This window comes from Xenopus laevis, chromosome 8L, assembly GCF_017654675.1.
Source record: "Xenopus laevis strain J_2021 chromosome 8L, Xenopus_laevis_v10.1, whole genome shotgun sequence".
NCBI lineage: Eukaryota > Metazoa > Chordata > Amphibia > Anura > Pipidae > Xenopus > Xenopus laevis.
Genome location: NC_054385.1, coordinates 16,063,166 through 16,083,885, shown reverse-complemented (window position 1 = coordinate 16,083,885; position 20,720 = coordinate 16,063,166). Strand labels below are relative to the sequence as shown.

General features: G+C 40.2%; 2 protein-coding genes across 3 annotated transcripts in view; one reads left to right on the top strand and one right to left on the bottom strand.

Moving 5' to 3' along the window:
* The window catches only part of LOC121396884 (zinc finger and BTB domain-containing protein 6-like), a 133,765-nt gene that overhangs the window by 27,811 nt on the left and 85,234 nt on the right, over positions 1–20,720 (top strand). The gene's annotated exons all lie outside the window — the stretch shown is intronic.
* Positions 1–20,720, bottom strand: part of rabgap1.L (RAB GTPase activating protein 1 L homeolog) — a 113,696-nt gene that overhangs the window by 18,845 nt on the left and 74,131 nt on the right. For both annotated transcript variants that reach the window (XM_041572475.1, XM_041572476.1), the window contains 5 exons: positions 19,106–19,180; positions 18,169–18,294; positions 10,691–10,834; positions 6,341–6,382; positions 3,722–3,850 (listed from right to left, as the gene is read on the bottom strand). In XM_041572475.1, the coding sequence (XP_041428409.1) occupies positions 3,722–3,850; positions 6,341–6,382; positions 10,691–10,834; positions 18,169–18,294; positions 19,106–19,180 (516 nt within the window). The remainder of the gene's footprint in view (positions 1–3,721; positions 3,851–6,340; positions 6,383–10,690; positions 10,835–18,168; positions 18,295–19,105; positions 19,181–20,720) is intronic.

Below are 20,720 nucleotides of genomic sequence, written 5' to 3'. Positions count from 1 at the left end.
TGAACCCCAGCAGGTACCCCCCTGCTGGTTTGGGAGTGGGTACCTCTTCATGCATCTTGTGGCTTGTCTGGCGTTCCCCTAGGGGTGGGCCTCTGGTAGGGATTTGGAGGGGCAAAAAATGCTTTTTGAAAATAATTGGAGTAGGACTGTAGTTGACTGGATTGTTGTGGAGATCAGCAATCGAATCCTGATGACCTAAAGGGGCATCTTGCCTGTGTTCAGGCAGGTCTGGATTTTTTGTCTTGGGGTAATTAGTTTCTTTTGCTCCCAGTGATTTTGTTGATTAAAGAGTCAAACTTAAGACTAAAGAGTTATATACCTGAAAATGGTAAAGTGACCAGGTTTTTTTTTTTGGAAGAACTCCATGTCTTGAGCCATAGTTCCATTCTCGCTCCTACTGAAAGGGTTGAGGCCCTGGCTTGTAATTGGAGGATTATCCATAGACGCATCACATAGAAAGTGTGCTGTATTGAGTACCTTTGAAATGCGAGTATGCATGTTGAATGCTTAATCTGAAGAAGCGGCTAATGCTTCTTCCAAACGGTCCATAGGGTTTTATAAGGGGAATTCAACCCTAACATTAAAAAACCCTACATAGACCACCTCCTCCCAATGTTACCCCGGGAAAATGCTCCTAACGTTGTACTTACTCCTCGGTGCAGATTCAGGCATTGGAGTTCACGGGTGCCATCTTCAGCCACTTTGGTAATCTTCGGAATGAGACTGGCGTGGCGGCGCGTGCGCAGTTTCATTGCACAGCAATTTTCTGTTTCGCGACAACTGTGCATGCGTGAAACTCACGATGATTGCCGAACCGCCCGTCTCATTCTGAAGATTACCAAAGCGGCTAAAGATGGTGCCTGTTATATCTGATGCCTGAATCTGCATCAAGGGGTAAGTAAAACATTAGGGGCATTTGCCCCGGGGGAACACTTAGGCTGGGGGGAGGAGGGAGGGGGATCTATGTAGGGTAGGGTTGAATTCTCTATTACAGGCAGTGCAGTGGTAATTTGGTGCACTTGGCCAGTCTGGCAATAGGGGTGTCCACTTTGGGTATAGACTCACTTGTCTCTGTGAGATCAGTCAAATGGATATAATATATCCACTCTCTTATCTTTAACTGCCCTTCGGTCTGGAGTCTTCCATTCTTTTTTGATAACTTCCTGCACCATTTTGTGAATGGGAAAACATTTTTTTGCTTTCTCTGGGTGGGACCAAAGAGTTTTTTAGCACAGTGGATATTTTCTAATTTGATTTTATGATTTACAATATATATTGCTGATTGAGTCTTCATTCGATTTAGCCAGTGAAGTAAATTCAGCACATTTTAGAAAGTTATTGTAAAGATGTAAGAAGTCCGTGCGCTACATGTATTGCTGGGTAAATAGTCCATCATAAACACAGGTATGGTTAACTAGCAAATATCCTTAAGAATGAATAAACAGACAGCAGACAGACAGGACTCAGATTGAGTCTTGGTTGAAGAGATACAAAGTTATTGCTGATCTTTTGGAACAATAAGCTTAAAATATTGCCTAGGTCAGCATTCAGGGTTAAGCTCTCTGTAGCTGTTGAATATACAGGACACCTTAATTTTGAGATGAGTAGCTTTGCCTCGGACCCATGAGTGGGTGCCAGGATTTGGATCATTGCTTGATTATCGGGAACCTGAGGGTGATTAACAAAAGGTTGTGGGGCTCCCTGATTGTAATTGATGCAGTACTGGCTATTCTTGTAATTACCATCATATGAAGTTAAGTAACGTTTTTCTATTCTACCTTTAGAATTGTTGTTGCTCACAAGCAGTATATCAAAAGGTTTAATCATTGATTCTGTATATTTGTTTGAATATTTTTATTAATATTAATTAATAAAATTATTCATATTGATAAAGGTTCACCACTTTATTAAAAATTTGTACAAGGTATTGGTCTTTTTAGGTTCCTCCTGTATGCGTAGCATGTAGAACATGGCTGCTAGGAGCATTCTAAATGAGGATTAGTCTTCTCCCAGAATCCTCCCAGTCACTGCCCTCATCTTGTATAGCCCTTTCCTCCGCTGAGGAATGAGGATCGTCCTCTACCCGGGGTAAGGTGTGTGGGGAGGTAGGATACTGCTCTTGGGGATTGATGCGCAGATTGGTTAGTAGCCAATTTTTCATGGCCTTGGACATTGTCAGTAATGATATCTGGAAGCATTGAAACCAATCCAGAATTCGAGAAGCAGAGGTAGATGGGGAGTCTGCTCTGTTTTCTGTAATAGTTTTGTGTTTTTTATGCTGTACTTCTTTATCTTTCTGTCTTTTTGCCATTTTTTGGTTGACAAGGATAGCTTCTAATAGCGGGAGCCTGGGGTAGTACTCTTGGCCCTCTGAGGAGCGTAGACCCTGGCCTTGGGTAGGCGGTTTTGGCAGTGCTGAAAAAGCATACTTTTCACACAATTCATTGGAGGTACGCACCAAACACAATCTTCCAAATGGAGGAGGCAAGAGAAGTGCAGCAAACAGCGATCCATATCATCCTCTCTGGCCACAGGAATAAAAACACATAAGAACAGGATTTACACCATGGGATCGTAGGGCTGAAATGAGATGTGAGGATGCAGCCAAACTTGGCAAAATCGTGACGAAGCTTTATTGATCCATTTGAAATCACCAAAATACAAAGCAGGCAGGGTGAGATTCCTTAGACCCTACACCCACCTCTACAGCACTGAAGCATGTCTTTTGAAAGCCTGGCAAATGAGGCCATCAGTGGTACAAGGCACTGCTGTAGTCCTTATCTTGTTAGGTTGATATAATCCACTCACTTGAGTTCTGAAGAAGACTCATATAAAGAAATAAAATAAAGTAAAATAATGATGAAATAAAGTAAAATAAGGTCACTGGTTTACGAAAGCTCAGCTCCTCAAACATCCTATCCCTATGGTGCAGTATGGAAAAAAACTGATGAAGGAGGGATTAATATGGGGAAGAGAAGGGTCCCTGGAGGGACTGACTTTTCAGCTCCATCCTAGGGGCCTAGTGCTGCCTATGTACAAATAAGAAAGCAGTGCATCAGCATAAAATAGGTGATTTGAACAGTAGAGGATATGGCTCGCTGAGTGTCTGTACTGCCATCCATCTAATGACTAAGAAAACTTTTTATGAAGTTAACTGGAAGCTGAAAAAAATGTTGCCACTGTTCATTAGTTGCTTATTATGCTGGTGTAAGTATGCATACCAATATGACTACTGCTCTACAAAAGGGGCACTTCAATATTTGTGTAGAATTCCTGTACACATATAGGGTCATTTACGATCCCCAGGGTCATAAGTGCAAGAGCATGCCCCTTGGTTCTTATTTACAGAGTAAAGACTTTGTGGGGTGCAAGTGCTCTGACAATTGTGGCAGTTTGCACACCGCGTGGGACATTGTGAACAAGGACTATAGTCTACGAAACTTCAGCTTCACGCACCCTTAAACTAATAAGCCTTGTAGAGTCATGTGTACTTAACCATCCGCACCAACGTGGACAAAGTATTACAACTGTATTTGCCTCAGGGTTGCATGAGCCATCACACAAGAACATGTCAACTAATTTTAGGCCATGTAAATGCCAAGAAATTGATAAAACTAAATAATAAAGAGAAGGCAGTAATGACATTTGCATCCCTTTTATCTTTAGACTGCTGACTAATAGAGGCATTTGTATCTGCCTAAGAAGCTTAGGTCCTTTATACCTTTAGGCTGCAGGCTAGTTCCATCAGCCTTTTGGCATTGTCCTCAGAACGGTAACGCTTGGGAAGTTGAACTCGGAAATATTTCAAAGCTCCTTCAAAGTCTGTCAACAGTAGGTCATCTTTAGAAGTCTGAAATGCAATTTTATTCAATAAATTAAAAATACCGGCTAAGCCCTGTGTGAGTACATCATTTGTATAAAAGATTGAAAATGTGGTGAAATTGAGTTTACTAATAGGTAGACATAACAGATAGTTTACTCTATGGGGCAAATTTACTTACCTCCGAAGTTGCACCAGCGTTATCTTCCCCGCACTTCGCCAGGCAAAGTTTCACTCAGGGCGCTGCTTATTCACTAAAATCTGAAGTTGCGCTTAGGGAGGTGAAAGGTAGCGAAGTTGCGCTAGTGTTAATTCGTCAAGCAAAGCGAAGTTACGCTAGCGATGCCTAATTTGCATATGGTGCCAAGTTAAAGTACAATGGACGTATATGTTGCAGCAAATACATTAAGTTACACAAGCCTGGGAAAGCTTCATAAAATAAAATAAAGTTGTTATTTTGCCTTACAAATGAGCCCAGTGTATAGTTTATGTCATATGTTAGGAAATGTAGGGGGCAAGGAGGGTACGCCCCAAAAAATTTACGATCTTTTTCAGCCTATCACCCTTAAAAAAAATAAGACGCCAGCGTTTTTTGGGACTTTATTGAATTTACGCCAGCACCCGTTAGTAAATCGGCGAAGTAACAAAATGACGTCACGCTGGTGAATTTGCGCTAGCGTTAGCCACTTCGCGCTTTAGTGAATTTGCCCCTATAAATAACAAACATTGCAGGAGAGACTTCCATTTTAGTTGCCACATTTTGTTCCTAAGTTAAAAACAAAGAGACACAACTGCAAAAGCGACATGGCCCTAAAATAATGAAATACATTTTTCTCCGATTCTGCTTGGCTATGTATAGATTAACATACAGTATACAGACGTGAAAAAGAACAACATGTGTAGACATTTATATTTGATCTTCATTCAAACAGTATATAAAGATAAAAGTTGTACAACTGAGAAAAAAATGAAACCTCGATATTTCTTCAGCAAACAATTTACCGTAAAGATTTGCCTTCTTTAACAGAAACCGTCTTGGGTAGGTCGATTTTTTTATTTGTGCCGTGTCTAAGAGGTTTCTTGCAAACGCAGCTCGTTTCAAATTCCTCCACAACATTTTGGAGGAATTAAGAACTGGGCTTTGACAGTCATTTAAGGCATTCATTTTAAACCCTCTTCAGTAGAATGGCTATGTCCAGTTTTTTGGTGATATTTAAATTCCTTTCCAGACTCGTATGCATCTAAAGACATCTTTCTAAAGGCCTCAGAGAGTGCTTTGCATTTTGGCATGGTAATACTTCAACAACACACTTCAACACACAACAACACTTCAACAACAAAGAGCAAACCAAACGAAATGCCTGAGGTTTAAATCAGATATGTTTCTTGGGATCCTTTCTAACAGTTTTCTAAATTCTAATGTAAGGCAGTGTATTTACTTTTTCCATGTGTGAAATTTATGTTTATTTAAATTACACAATGGGCTACAAAATGTAAATAATGCATGACCTGTTTATACTATATCACCTTTAGCTATCTATATTGCTGAAATGAATATCAACAATTTAAAAAAAATTGTCACTGGGTGTAGAGTCCTGCAGCGGGTCAAATACCCACAGGTTACCCGCAAAAAAAGCGGGTACCCTGTGGAATGAGGGTAGGATTTTCAGATGTGGGTCTCATCTAAAGTTATATTGTCTATAATTTTACTCCTTTTAAAATTTTACAAAACTTGTTTCTGCCCCGCCCACTTTTGATGATGTCACTTCTGGTTTGCAGCAACATAATTTCCTGTGCGGATAAGGCAGTTGCGGGTCCAGGTTGGGTAGCGGATCAAAGTGGCTAAACATGTGGGTTGCGGTTCGGGTCGCGGGTTGCATGTTCGGGTCTTAGAGATTGATTCCGAGCAGGACTCTAATTGGTTGTACTTTTTTTTAACATGATTTAATATGTAAAGTACAGTATCCAACTTATTTTAAGGGAAATGCTTTTAAATTGATCTTGAGCTTTAAATTGCTTCTACCAGGTAAAAATGATGTGGATAGTATCACAAACCTATATAAAGTACTGCAAATTATGCAAACACTTTGATGAAAGCGAAAACTCACCTTGAAATGAACTTTTAGTTCCTAAGGAACTTTTGTGAGTGGTTTTCTATCTGGTTTTGGAGGAGAATAAGTATAAGACCCATTCCAACTTCCTAGTTCTTAAGAGCGACTTAAAATAAACAACCTGTGACCCCCAGTTGCAGCCTTTGTTAGGCTTTGTAACCAGGAACAGCCCACTATAATCTAGGCTTTTTCTCAGTTGGTTGTAACTCGTTTTAAGCAACTTGTGAACCAGGAAGTAGGAATGGAACTTTTAATTTCAGTTTTTTTCACGTTTATGCAATAACAAAAGCCATGGATTCCGTGTTTAAAACATCATGCAAAAATCATGTTTAGTACAAGCACTATTTTTGAAAATGGAGGTGCACTGACCAGTTAAAATGGTTTGTCTCAGACAAAGCAGCATACTCACTTTTAACAATCCAAGTGCAACGTTGAATATGACGCTTATTCCCTGTGAACAGAGAGTAAAATGAGGGTGAATGGTTATTGAGAATAGGGAGGATAAGTGAACAGAATTAACATATGCGTAGAACTGCCGTGCCACAATTTCTGCAGTTATCAGTGCCTAGCTGCTTTATTATGGTAATAGATTAGACTACTGTGTTAAACAATAATGGGACAGAAGGGCAATTAGACCAGACCATGAATAAACATTGAACCCTGAAGTTAGTTTTAGTAATTATCTCATTCACTGAAAAGGCATCCACCTTTCTTTTGAAACAAATTTGGCTGCAAGTACAATTTTCCCAGTTCTTGTTGTAATAAACCATTTTCACATGTTAAGGTGAAGACTTGTATTTTTAACTACATGTTTTTTATCAAGCATGATTTAGCAACATTGTTTGGAGGAATTCATGTTTACCAGGAATTGTAACGGAGAATTAATTGGTTGGATATTTAGTATGTGAAATTAGATACTATGGGGCAAATTCACTAAGCGCTGAAAATGCGCTAGCGACAGTTTCGCTGCACTGCGCCAGGCGTAGTTTTCGCCAGGGCTGCTCAAGTTCACTAAAATCTGAAGTTGCGCCCAGGGAGGCGAAAGGTAGCGAAGTTGTGCTAGCGTTAATTCATCAAGCAAAGCGAAGTTGCACTAGTGATGCCTAATTTGCAAACGGCGCCAAGTTAAAGTACAATGGACGTATACTGTATGTAGCAGCAAATACATTACACTACACAATCCCGGGAAACCTTCATAAAATAAAATACAGTTGTTATTTTGCCCTACACATGTGCCCACTGGTTCAGGTGCCATATGTTAGGAAATGTAGGGAGGAAGGCGGGTACCCCAAAAATAAATTACGATCTTTTTCAGCCTATCACCCTTAAAAAAGTAAAAGACTTTTTTGGGACTTAGAAAAAATTTCAAATTTTTTTGAAGCAAGTCCTATCTACTCTATTGCACTTCGCCTGGTCTAAGGTGGCGAAGGCAAGTTTGGCGCAAGAGGTAACATTCAGTAAAATGCGCAAGTTATTGAATTAGCGTAGTTATGTCCCTTCGCCAGAGCAACAACTTCGCCTGGCATAAGGGTACGAAGTAGCACTAGAGTATGTCTACTTCGCTAGCGAATTTACGCTAGGGACCGTTAGAAAATCGCCGAAGTGGCTAAATGACGTCACGCTGGGGAATTTTCGCTAGCGTTAGCCATTTTGCCCTTTAGTAAATTTGCCCCTGGATGTTTCCTGGATGCAAGGAGTTACAGATGTGTGCATAGGGTTTTAACCTCTTGAATATATACAAATTAGGAAGTAATGAATTTTACGAGAACTTTGATGATATAGATTATCTTTGTTTGAACTGTTGTTTGGTTTTAAATTATCCGTGTATAAAACAATCTCTTAATCGACATGCTAATTTTATGGGAGGGTAACTGGGTGTAAATCCTGTGCATAGTAATGTGGGATGAGGTCTCTGAGGAAGTGCGTAGACATAAAATACATCAGACCTCGGTTTGTATATCAAATGCATCAATACAATATATATCCTTTTAACCTGAACCTTGTATTTGGCATTTTCTGTGGAGGTCCTTAGTGCACTCAAAACCGTATTTGTGGCGAGGCCACAAAGGCCCGGGCCTAGGGGGGCAAAAAATTAGGGACAGCATGCCGCCCAGCTGCAATATGGGGACCTGTGCGTCCCCATTCATGCATGTGCGCTGCAAAGGGGAGTAGTGTGTCACAAGCGCCCAATGGCGTGGCTCTTCCTTCCAGCGTCACATCCAAGATGGCGGCGCCCAGGATTTCCACGTAGGGGCAGAGACGCCGGCGTCAGGATCTTTGCCTGGACTTATTACGCCTTTCTCTTGAAACCTTGTCTGTACTTTGATTTTGGACATTGACCCGAGGCTTTCTCCCTGGTCCGGACTACTCCCGCTGGGAGCCCCTAGGCCCGACATAGTGCAGGCGCTATGACCGCCTGCCTAGGTGCATCCCCCGCGCGCAAGTGATCGCGGCAGGGGTTGCGGGTGGGCAACCTGGCTGCAGCCCGATTAGTCCGGCCCTGAGTGTACTGCTGCAAAGATGACTACTGAAAAAAACAAGCAGCCACAACTGCACTTTGCACATTGCATAATAAGCCCCATAAACTGAGATTGAGAGAGGGTAGTGGCTGCTGCTGTTTGCATCTACCAAGGTTGTTTAATAATAGTTTAATGAACAAATCTAAAATTATTTCAGTAAGAGCACACATTTCCTGGATAGAAAACGCTAGCTGTAAATGCCTTTATAACTAAGTTCCACCCACGTTGCTTACTAAGAACACTGCAGAGTTGATTATACTACATGATTTATGGACTGGATCAAGCCACTGCTATCCCCTTATCCAGCTATGGTCATTGTAAATCGAATGAGGACTTAATTAACGGGATATGAAGCTGATGCAATGTCAACAGTGCTTAAAAAAATTATGTAGAATGTACATATTTAGTAACAACATCTGGAGAATAACATCTTGCATCAGGCGGGCAAAGCTAAGGTGCAAAGTACCAGTCACAATACCAAAGTAAAAAAAAATCTGCAGATAAAAAAATGAATGAGGATTGAATGGCACTTTAATGGTGTCCCTAGTCTACAGTAGGTGAATGTTAAGTTTGGAAAGATATAGTTTAGGAGTCGTTGATGGGGTCTGGAAAAAAATTAACTAATTGAGGCTGTTCAGTTATATTGGGCTGTCAGAATGCAAAAGAAATGTGCGCAGCAATTAACTGAAATTAACTTAGATTTCATATAAAATATTTGTTTTATTCACATACCACAAAATAAAAATGTTCTTTTTTTTTTGATTAATTTTAAAATAAAAAATGTAATTATCCTAACCCATAAAACCAAAAAACCAAACACAGTGCCCCCCCCCAACATGTAAAATACAACCAAAGTAATGAAAAATGTGTGCCTGATCAGTGGTCTTTTGCTTGCGAGTGGCTTAAAAAAATTATGTAGAATGTACATATTTAGTAACAACATCTGGAGAATAACATCTTGCATCAGGCGGGCAAAGCTAAGGTGCAAAGTACCAGTCACAATACCAAAGTAAAAAAAAATCTGCAGATAAAAAAATGAATGAGGATTGAATGGCACTTTAATGGTGTCCCTAGTCTACAGTAGGTGAATGTTAAGTTTGGAAAGATATAGTTTAGGAGTCGTTGATGGGGTCTGGAAAAAAATTAAGCTAATTGAGGCTGTTCAGTTATATTGGGCTGTCAGAATGCAAAAGAAATGTGCGCAGCAATTAACTGAAATTAACTTAGATTTCATATAAAATATTTGTTTTATTCACATACCACAAAATAAAAATGTTCTTTTTTTTTTTGATTAATTTTAAAATAAAAAAATGTAATTATCCTAACCCATAAAACCAAAAACCAAACACAGTGCCCCCCCCAACATGTAAAATACAACCAAAGTAATGAAAAATGTGTGCCTGATCAGTGGTCTTTTGCTTGCGAGTGGCTTTAAAAGGAATCTCTTTAACCTGAGTGCTAGAAAACTTAAGCTCTGAAAGTGTGAGATATAGATTCACACAGTTTGAAGATTCTGCAATCTATGGCATGCATTCACAAGGATGACAGCTACATTTTGAAGAATTTTTTTTCCTGTCTGTTACTGATTTGCATTGTAAAGAGAAGACAGTAAGTTTACAGTAGTTTGGGAGATGAAGATGCCACTCAGCAGCATGCAGCTACATTTATCATGTAGAATGGTATTTTAAAATTCATGTATGGTTTTTTAAAATGTGTCTTTATTCAAACCAATGAAGTAGAACCCTTCATGTGAATATACTAATAAAAAAACAACCCAATTTTAGCCTCCCAAAAAATACTGAACCCTAATTTGCATAAGTAAATTAGAGAAAAAAAGTGAAAGAGAACCATGTGCAAAGCACGTGGGTGAAAACATTTTTGACTTCCTTGTTTGTGTAAAAAAAGTCACGTAAGTTTTTGGATTCAGATTTGGCCAAATCGTGCTGAAGGCCAAATCTTGGTCAAATCCTGAACTGAATCCTGAATTCTGAGCATCCTTATTAACCAGGTTCTAAAAAACAATGTATAATACTTCAAAAATCCCCACTGAAAGCTAGAGATCAATAGGAGCAGGTCATGGATTCAATAACAAATGACCAATGATCCCAAACACTGAACTCCTAATTGAACATATGCTCCATCTAAAAATATAAATGACTGCAATTATATCTTGTAAAAAAAAAAAAAAATACTTAATTCTAGCTTGCTTAATCTTTGCCTGCTAGGAGATAAGTACATACCTCACACAGCAGCAAGTCAATGATGTGGAAGACCATATATAGTGGAAACTTAGCAGTAAAGAGGGTGAGAAACCACTGGGACGCATACATGTGGGCTTCCAGACTGATCTCTAAGAAATGGGTGTAAAGGTCCGTGATGTACTCCTGTAAAAAACAAAAACATCACATTAGCTACCTCAAACCTAAAGAACAAAATGTGCATCAGAGGCCATCAAAGTAGTTAAGCTAAATTGGCTTTCGGTCCTTTATAAAAAAACAAATTCTTATGTATCTCATCATTTATTACAGGGAAACATGTAATGTTAAAACTCTAGTTAAACTCTAGTTAAGGTTCACTTCACAAAATTGCTTTTAGTAAACAATATAAATGAATGCAGATTTCAAATGTATACGTACTTTCAGTTTGCAACAGACCACTTAAAGGAGACATATTAGATAAATGAAACCCCCTCATTTTGTAGGCAATAATGTTTACTATATGGTGCTGATCTTAGTTTTAGTCATAAATTAACATTATCTTCAAAAATTACCCTTTATTTCAGCTCCCTATAGATGTTCTCTGGTCCCTGTCCCTGTCTCAAATGAGGTGTGGGTCCTAATGGTCCCAGGGCTGGATTTAGTGAAGCCGTGCCCCAAGCCCGCATGGTCCTAAAACCAGCTGCTTCTGCGATCACACGCCCCCCCCCCTCCACCACATGGTCCTAGCGCTGGCCTAGCTGGGAGCAAGCAAGCTCGCTTGCACTGGAGCACTAGGGAGCTTAGGTATGCAGCTGGGCGACATGCCTCCCCTAAAATTTTGCCATAGGCCCTGCCACAAATCCGGGCCTGAAAGGTCCCTGCCAGGGAGATAGCCAATCACAGGCTTCAGTTTACTATCAGGTCAGCCTTAGTGATGGGCAAATTTCTCTCGTTTCGCTTTGCAGACAAATTTGCGAAATTCGAGAAACGGCAAAAGATTTGCGAAACGCAAATCTGATGCCGCCGACAATTCCGACACCGGCGATAATTCTGACGCCCATTAAAGTCAATGGGCGCCTAGAATTGTTGCCGCCTAGAATTGTTGCCAGTGTCGGAATTGTCGCCGGCATCGGAGATTCTCCGCGAATTTGCGCCTGGCGAATAAATTTGCTCATCACTCATCAGCCGAAATGCTGCGCGAGCTGGCCCGAAACACACTGATTTGGGCCAACTTCCGTAGTAAATTTCCGGGTCTTGGTTGCCACCTTACACTGCCAGCTTCCAAAGGCACCAACCTCTATTTATAGGCCCGCCCATTTTTGTGACATCAGAGATAGGTGCGTCTATAAATTGAGCTACTGTGCTGGGTAGGGTTTGGGAGGGATCAGGTTAGGGAGCTAGCACACGGCAGATTCGGGGAGATTTAGGCGCCTGGCGACTAATCACCTCTTCTACTGCCTTCCGCCTGCTACAATGAGAAAATGCCAGCGCCAATACACTCGCGGCGCTTCGATTTCCGAAGTCGCGGAAATCGTACTGCCGCGAGTGCATTGCCTATTTGCTCCTGGAACACAAATATACTACTTGCTCCTGGAACACAAATATACTACTTGCTCCTGGAACACAAATATACTACTTGCTCCTGGAACACAAATATACTACTTGCTCCTGGAACACAAATATACTACTTGCTCCTGGAACACAAATATACTACTTGCTCCTGGAACACAAATATACATGGCATGGATGATGGGTCATCTGACAAAGGCCATTTTCATTGAAATATATCTAATGGTATAATTTTGCTTTGTGAGAGCCCTTGTGGGTAAATTTATTTGGAACATAAAAAGATGCAAAGCAGAATATATTGATGTGTGCAAAACAGTTCTCCAGATAGAAACTCTTGGTAACACTGCTTCTTTTACATTTGTTGCAAAGCATTTCCATATGTACTTTGGCTGCACAAAATAAGTAGAATATGGGAATGTTTGGGAAAATCATAAGGATGCAGCATACAAACGTAATCTATAAACTATGTGCAGAACAAGAGGACTGTGTCTTCCAGTGCTTTCTAGTTTGCAGCTTCTGTCTGACATTTTTTTTATTAATTTGATGGTTGATTAAACTTTCTTCAATGCAGTCATTTGTCTGATCTATCCTTTGTCAATGGTCCGAGCTCTTCTTTTCTGTTTTTTTTTATACTGCATATATTAGATTGTTATCCACTAATCTTTGACATATGGAAAAGCCCTTTTCCTTAGTGTCCTACCTAAATTCTTGATTTTTGACAGATTTAGTCTTCTTTATAGTAATGTCGGTCCTTTGTACTTGTAAGATAGTGAAGGGCCCTATAGGGATACAGGCCCTATAGAGTTAATCTTTTCACCATTTCCTTGGATTATTGGGTAGAATCCCTGTTACAAAATAACCTTTACAGTGATAGGCTGAGAGATTTGATGACACTGCTCTGACTCACTCCTATATAGTGTGTGCAGGGAGTGGCCTCTTCCTCTTTGGCCTCTGGATGTGATTCCAGCTGGATGTGCTCAGGGGGACTGAGTGCAATAGGCCCAGAAGAAGTCATGTGTCCAAGTCGGGGACCAGGTAACCACGTAAATGAGGAACAGATATACTAGGGCAGACTTGTCATAGTCTCTCTAGGAGAGAAAGGCAGATAGGATAGAAAGAAAGAGCAGCTGAAGCTCCAACAAGGATTTGCAGAAAGGGAGAAGCTTCCCAGAGGCTCTGTGTGTTGCCTCCAGTCAGGGACCTCAGTGAAGAGGGACTGTAGGGTAGAAGCTGCTTTCTGACAACTTCCAGGAGGGAAAGGTTGTACTGCAATTGCCTGTGTACTCTCTGTGTGAGCCTGCCTTGTTCTGTGTGAACTCTCAATATGCTGTTTTCCTCAACTCCTGCGTGACTAGTGAAACCTGTGGTCATTTGCCCTTTTTGGCATAATAAACCGTTCCTGATTGTTAAGAACCTCCTGGCGCCCAAGTTGTTTTGTGTGCACAGTAGCCTGGGGGAGATGTAGTTGCACTACACCATAGAGGGAACACTTCCACTTAGCGAAGGCCCTGCCCTGGGTGTAAGTCGCGTGTAACCCATGCTCTAGTGTTCTAGCTGGTGAATTAACCCCGACTGGCCCAAATAGGTTATAATAGCTAAAAATAAATAGTCGCTTTAATGCGGTGGTTTACCTTTAAGTTGACTTTTAGTTTTTTGTAGAATGGCCAATTCTAAGCAGCTTTTCTACTGGACTTCATTTTTTTTTGTAATATAGTTTTAGCATATTAACATTAAAAGGGTCTTGTTTGTTTTTTATTCCCTTTTAACTGGCGTTCTACCTGTCTTTGGAATTTACTACCACTCGTCAGTATTTTCTGCCTTATAGTACATAAGACACTCATATCCCCCTAAAGTGCTCCATGAAAGCTCAGCTCTCTTTGGATTCCTATTTAACACACACTAATCAGTGCAACACAAATAAATCCCATAATGAACATTTTAAGCAACAAAGTAAAATTTGAGCTGTGATACAACTATTTACACCAGCAATGCGCTATTGAAAGCCCATGGGCTAGATCTGGACTACCCAACCTTTTTTTTTTATCCATGAGCCACATTCAAAAATAAAAAGAGTGCATGCACGGGCATGCAAAAATCTTCGTATGATATTCGGTGCATGTATGGTGGGAGACGAGTGGACCGATAAAGGCACAAGACTTGGATAACAATCAGCTCATCGATCGGGGGCCCAAACATCACCGTTATTAGTGCTGAATCGTCAGATACAGGTAGAATTCTATTGTTTTTACCTGTATGCTGTATCTGATTTAGTTCTACGCGTGTTCTGAAAAAGATGTTTTCCAGGAAATATCGTAATTGTAATGTCTATAGCCACCTAAAGCGATGAATACCAGTAGTTAGTGAGTAAGTGAGCAGAGAGTAGAGGTTTGCTGGGTGGGCAAGTTGACGATGGCTTAATTTATAGGCTAGAATGAAAAGGGGAGTTTTAACAGACTGTTTGAAAGCTTCGATGCACTGAGTGTGTCTAATGGGAGGGGCAGCGTATTCCAGAGAATGGATCCGGCACCTGAAAAGTCCGGGATGCAGGAGTGTGATGAAGTAATAAGTGAGGTGGAGAGGAGGAGGTCATATGCAAACTGAAGGTCACATCTTGGGAGTATTTTTATTAGGGTTGTTATCTGTTGTAGTGGCAGTGGTGAGCACTCTGTAGGGGAGTACAAGAACCACAAATTGAATCCTGTACATGACAGAAAGCCAGTGCATGGACTGGCAGAGAGGGGCAGCACTTTTGGAGCTGGAGGAGAGGTGTACAAGTCTGGCAGCAGTCTTTATGATGGATTGAAGTGAGGTCCATTTAGACAGGGGGAGTCCATAGACCAGTGATTTGCAGTAGTAAGTGAGATATGACAAGTGCATGTGGATGAGAATTTTGGTAGTCTCTCGTGTGAGAAAGGGACAAATGTGTGTGATGTTCCGAAGGTGAAAGCGCCATGATTTAGTGAATGATTGAAAGTGGTTAATGAATGAAAAGGCAGACTCAAATGCAACTCCTAAACAGCGGACTAGCAGGACTGGCGTTATATTGTTATTAAAGACTTATTTCTTATTAATTGCCTTAAAGACTTTGCAATAACTGTCCCCTTTATCTGGAATTCCTTCCAACAAACCAATGTCATCCATCAAAATAACTCGGCCTTTAAACAATATGTTGAAAAAAAATTCTTAAGTGAAGCTTATCTCCATCTTGCTTAGCAACCTTCAGTATACACTTAATGCAGCTGCCATCTGTGCAGTGCCACCCCTCACTTTCCTGACTTCTGATCTTGCCCATTCCCACACCTTGTGTCTCCTACCCCCTTCTCCTTTTAAATTCTAAACTGAGCAGGGTCCTCATTACCTCAGTCAACACTTTATGCACCCTGTATGTATGATATACACCCCCATCTACTGTACAGTGCTGCACAATATGTTGGCTCTAAATTGGGTGCTGTTATTATTAATAATAACAACAATTTAGAAGCTCTACAAGCTTCTGACCTAAATAGGGTTCTTCATAAAATGAAAACACTGATGATGAAGCCGTTGAGAGCCAGTAGACTTTCCCATTTCATTTGCACGCTGTGCCATACGTTTTTTGGACATTGTTTTTCAGGAGAACCTGAGCTTTCTAAATCTGCATGTGTTTTTGTGTATTTTCCCTTTTGGAACAAAATCTAAAGCTCTATATACCAAAAATAATATGATTTTTCGTGATATAGGAATTTAAACCAGAAGCATCTTTTCTTTTATGCACAAAAATTCAACTGATTTGGAAAGACTCAAGTCTCTTGAATGCGCTAATACCAGATATGTATAGTTTTATGGAGATTTCTGACTTACTAAACGATGTGGGGAACAGAGACCCCCAAATGAAAACCACGCATATGAATTTTCGTGGCTGGCACTTTGGCTACTACAATATAAGCACCTGGTATGTCTTTTATGTGCCATAAGACCCCTTAGCAGTAGGGAGACCCTAGAAATCCATTTATTTTCCAAAAGCACTCATTCTGACGATTCCAAAATGCAGGCCCGGATTTGTGGTGAGGCCACAAAAGTCCGGGCCTAGGGCGGCAACATTTTAGAGGTGGCATGCCGCCCAGTCGCATCCTGAGGAGCACTGGGGACTCGAAGCTCCCCAGTGCTCCGCGGCTGAAGAGCTTGCGTGCACACGGAGAGCATCTCTTCCTTATGAGTCCGGCGATAGGACCATGCGGGCACAGGGGTGGGGGGCGCGCGTGTGGGTTGCATCTGGCACTGCTACTTGCGGCATCGGGGTGCTGCTGCTTAAAATATGGCCCTGCCAAAATGGGGTAAATACTACTGCAAACCATGAAACGGCAAAGCCATGCTAAATTTAGCAGTTTTTATTAACTTTCGTTACAAAGCTTGCATTGTACCCCATATATGCTCCACATTTCGTAACGTACACTTAAATCATCCTAAATAAACCTAATACTCTGGTTTTGCCTCCACGAAGGATTAATTATATCTTAGTTGGGATCAAGTACAAGTTACGGTTTTATTATTACAGAGAAAAAGGAAATCTTTTAAAAGAATTTAAAAAATGTGGGTTATTTGGAAAAAAGTCTATGGGACACTGCTTTTCCATAATCCAGAGCTTTCTGGATAACGGGTTTCCAGATAATGGATTTCTGGATAACAGATTCTACAGTATGATGCAAAAGCAAAACTGGCATACAGAAGCAAGCAAGCAGGAGTAGAAACCCCTGAGTGAGTTAATGTGTTAAAAGTATGGATTCTCAACATTTCTTGATACTGTGGGGCTCATTTATCAACACTGGGCAAATTTGCCCATGGGCTGTTACCTATAGCAACCAATCAGTGATATGCTTTTTAAAGCCAGCTGCAAGCAGAACAATGATGCAGCAATCTGATTGGTTGCCATGGGAGAGATGGAGATGGAGATAAGCAACCAGTGCGAAATGGGGGGTCAAAATCAGCCTGCTGAAATATGCAGGCAGATTTTAGACCCTATGCAGGCAGTAGCCTCTACTTTCTTTCACATCTAGACCCACTGTGTCGAGTGGGGGAAATCAGCCAATGATTGGTTCCTGATTTGAAAGGAAGAGGAGGACACTTCACTCTTTGGCTAGATGTCTGCCCCTAGCATAATGTAAAAGAGAATTGTGCTGAAAATAAAAACCTATGGGTGTTCTTAGTAGTTAATAAATCACAACAAAAGGCAGAAAGGAAGAGGTTGTTTAAATAGGAGTTATTTATCTCTAGTTAACGTAAGCCAGCTAACAAACACAGGGTAGATAGTGAGTATAAAGTAAAAAAAAAAAAAAGGTAGAACCCCAGTTTTACATTTTTCAGGGGACCAGAAAAAATGGTGTAAAATTCAGGAAAATTTTAATCAGGTAAATGTATTATTATATATTTGAGGGCCCTCAAACAAGCAGTGATAAATAAGGGAGAACATAAAATCAGGGGATGTAAAACTGAGAATTCACTGAATGTCAATACTGCTGCTGAATATTTTCAGCATAGGTTCCATTTATTTTGTTTATGTTGAAAAAAGGTTTATGTAGGTAACACTGCTCCTGTAATGTAAAAGAGATCTGACATCATATTGGGATTGGAGGTGTATTGTTCTCTTTTGTATCGATTACCCTGCTATTGTCTCTTGTGAGTCGTCTGCAAATGCTTAAAAGACCACATTTGATTTGTTTTTAATACAGATTTTTATTTTGAATAAATTTGTCTAAATGTATTCAAAATAAAAATCTGCATTAAAAACAAATCAAAGGTGACTTCTTGCAGGCTTTTAAGCATTTGGTATCCCAGTTAAACAATACTATACTACAGTGTTTTTAAGGAGACCCTCTAGTTTCTACTGGAAATGGAGCAAATGTCTCAGACTCAGACTAGTACTTCTCTCTGCATAGACATTATGTTGTTTTAGAATTTATTTCCTGGTTTCTTACCTGCATCAAGCGCTCAAGCTGGTAAAATTTGCAATGCAGATCTTCAAAATTCTGTTTGAAGAGTTCCCTGAGACCATACTCGAACATGATTTTAACCAAGACACTGAATGCTTGTTCTTCAGGCATCTATAGAAGCAAATGCAGTCAATCTTCTTGTCACTTGTGTATTACCTTCTAAAAATGTAATACATCATTGAAATTGACAACTGAATCGGTCATAAGACAAAGATAAGGTGAGGAGATAAGGTGGGCCAAGACTTTTTTTTTTTTTTGAACAAATGATTGTTGGCCAACATTTTGGGAAATGTTGTGCCTTAAGGTGGCCATAGATGCACAGATAATATCCTACAAAATTAATTTTCGTACAATATTTGGTGTGTGTAGGGTGGGAAAAGTGCCAACCGATATCGGCAGACGACTTGGATATCAGTCGCCTCATCGATTGGGCTGGACGGAAAATTTTGATCAGACGCCTTTGATGGCAATTGAAAATTGCCCATTGTCAGTGCTAAATTGTCAGATACAGGTAGAATTCTATTGTTTCTATCTGTATATCTGACGATTCAGCTCTACACATGTGTATTGAAACGAACAATTTTTCTTGGAATCTTTCTTTCGGGAAAGATTTTTCCCAAGAAAGATCGTAATTGTTACGTCTATGGCCACCTTTAGGAATACAGTCCCTGCAGTTATCTAATCAATCAGCATGGGGCTATTCCATAAAATTAGTGGTCAATCAGTTGTTTGGTCAAATTAAACAAATCTAGGACCATCTGTCCCAAATAACTGGAAATGCAGGCAGTGTGGCGATTTTGGTCATCATAAGCAGTATTTTTACAAATATCATGTGCCGTCTAGATTTCAATCAGGGGGCTTATAAATAAATTGCTCTCTATTTAAGAAAAAACAACAAATTATAACTATGACAGGAACTTACATGCAGCAGAAGAACAGCAGCAAGAAAAGACTGTCCTTGGCAATAACCAATCTCGTCATCATACACAGAATAGGCCTGTGGAGAAGGAATCACATTAATCTTAGTTTAGGCATATTATTAAAGCCAAACTTAAAAGTTCCAGTTTGAGCAATAGGATCTATCATCTTATACTATAATAACTGAAAATAAATAAAAGGAAATACATGTTTCCTTCTTAATAGTCCCAGTTCTAGTAATACAACTAATGATGTATGGTTCACACATGAGGAAATTCAAAAGAGACTAGGACATGTTAAGGGTATTCATCCCAGGGTAATTAGCGAGCTTAGCTCTGTGATTGCCAAACCTCTTTACTTCATTTTTCAGGATTCGTTGAGGTCTGGCATGGTGCAGAGAGACTGGCGAATTGCTAATGTGGTGCCTCTATTCAAAAAGGATCCCGTTCTCAGCCTCAAAACTATAGGCCAGTTAGTCTAATGTCAGTGGTAGGAAAGCTTTTTGAAGGCTTATTAAAGGATAAGATACTGGACTTTATAGCAAATCATAATACTATGAGTTTGTGCCAGCATGGTTTTATGTGTAATAGATCTTGCCAGGCAAACTTAATTTCTTTTTATGAGAATGTAAGTAGAGACCTTGATTCTGGGATGGCAGTGGATGTGATTTACTTAGACTTTGCTAAAGCATTTGATACAGTGCCATACACAAGGTTACTGGTTAAATTAAGGAATGTCGGCCTGGAACATAGTATTTGTACCTGGATAGAGAACTGGCTAAAAGACTACAAAGAGTGGTGGTAAATGGAACATTTTCTACTTGGACCAGTGTTGTTAGTGGAGTACCGTAGGTCTCTGTACTAGGTCCTTTGCTTTTCAACTTGTTTATTAATGACCTGGAGGTGGGCATTGAAAGTACTTTATTCTTGCAGATGATACTAAATTGTGCAGAACTATAGGTTCCATGCAGGATGCTGCCACTTTGCAGAGTGATTTGTCTAAACTGGAAAACTGGGCAGCAAACTGGAAAATGAGGTTCAATGTTGATAAATGCAGGTTATGCACTTTGGCAAAAATGTAATACACTAAATGGCAGTGTGTTGGGAGTTTCCTTAAATGAGAAGGATCTTGGGGTTTTTGTAGATAACAAGTTGTCTAATTCTGGGCAGTGTCATTCTGCGGCCACTAAAGCAAATAAAGTTCTGTCTTACATAAAAAAGGGCATTAACTCAAGGGATGAAAAAATAATTATGCCTCTTTATAGGTCCCTGGTAAGGCTTATTCTGGAGTATGTAGTGCAGTTTTGGACTCCAGTCCTTAAGAGGGATATAAATGAGCTGGAGAGAGTGCAAAGACTAAGTGCAACTAAATTGGTTAGAGGGAGGGAAGAGTTAAATTATGAGGGTAGAATGTCAAGGTTGGGGTTGTTTTCTCTGGAAAAAAGGCTCTTGCGAGGGGACATGATTACACTTTACAAGTACATTAGAGGACATTATAGACAAATAGCAGGGGACCTTTTTACCCATAAAGTGGATCACCGTACCAGAGGCCTCCCCTTTAGACTAGAGGAAAAGAACTTTCATTTGAAGCAACGTAGGTGGTTCTTCACAGTCAGGACA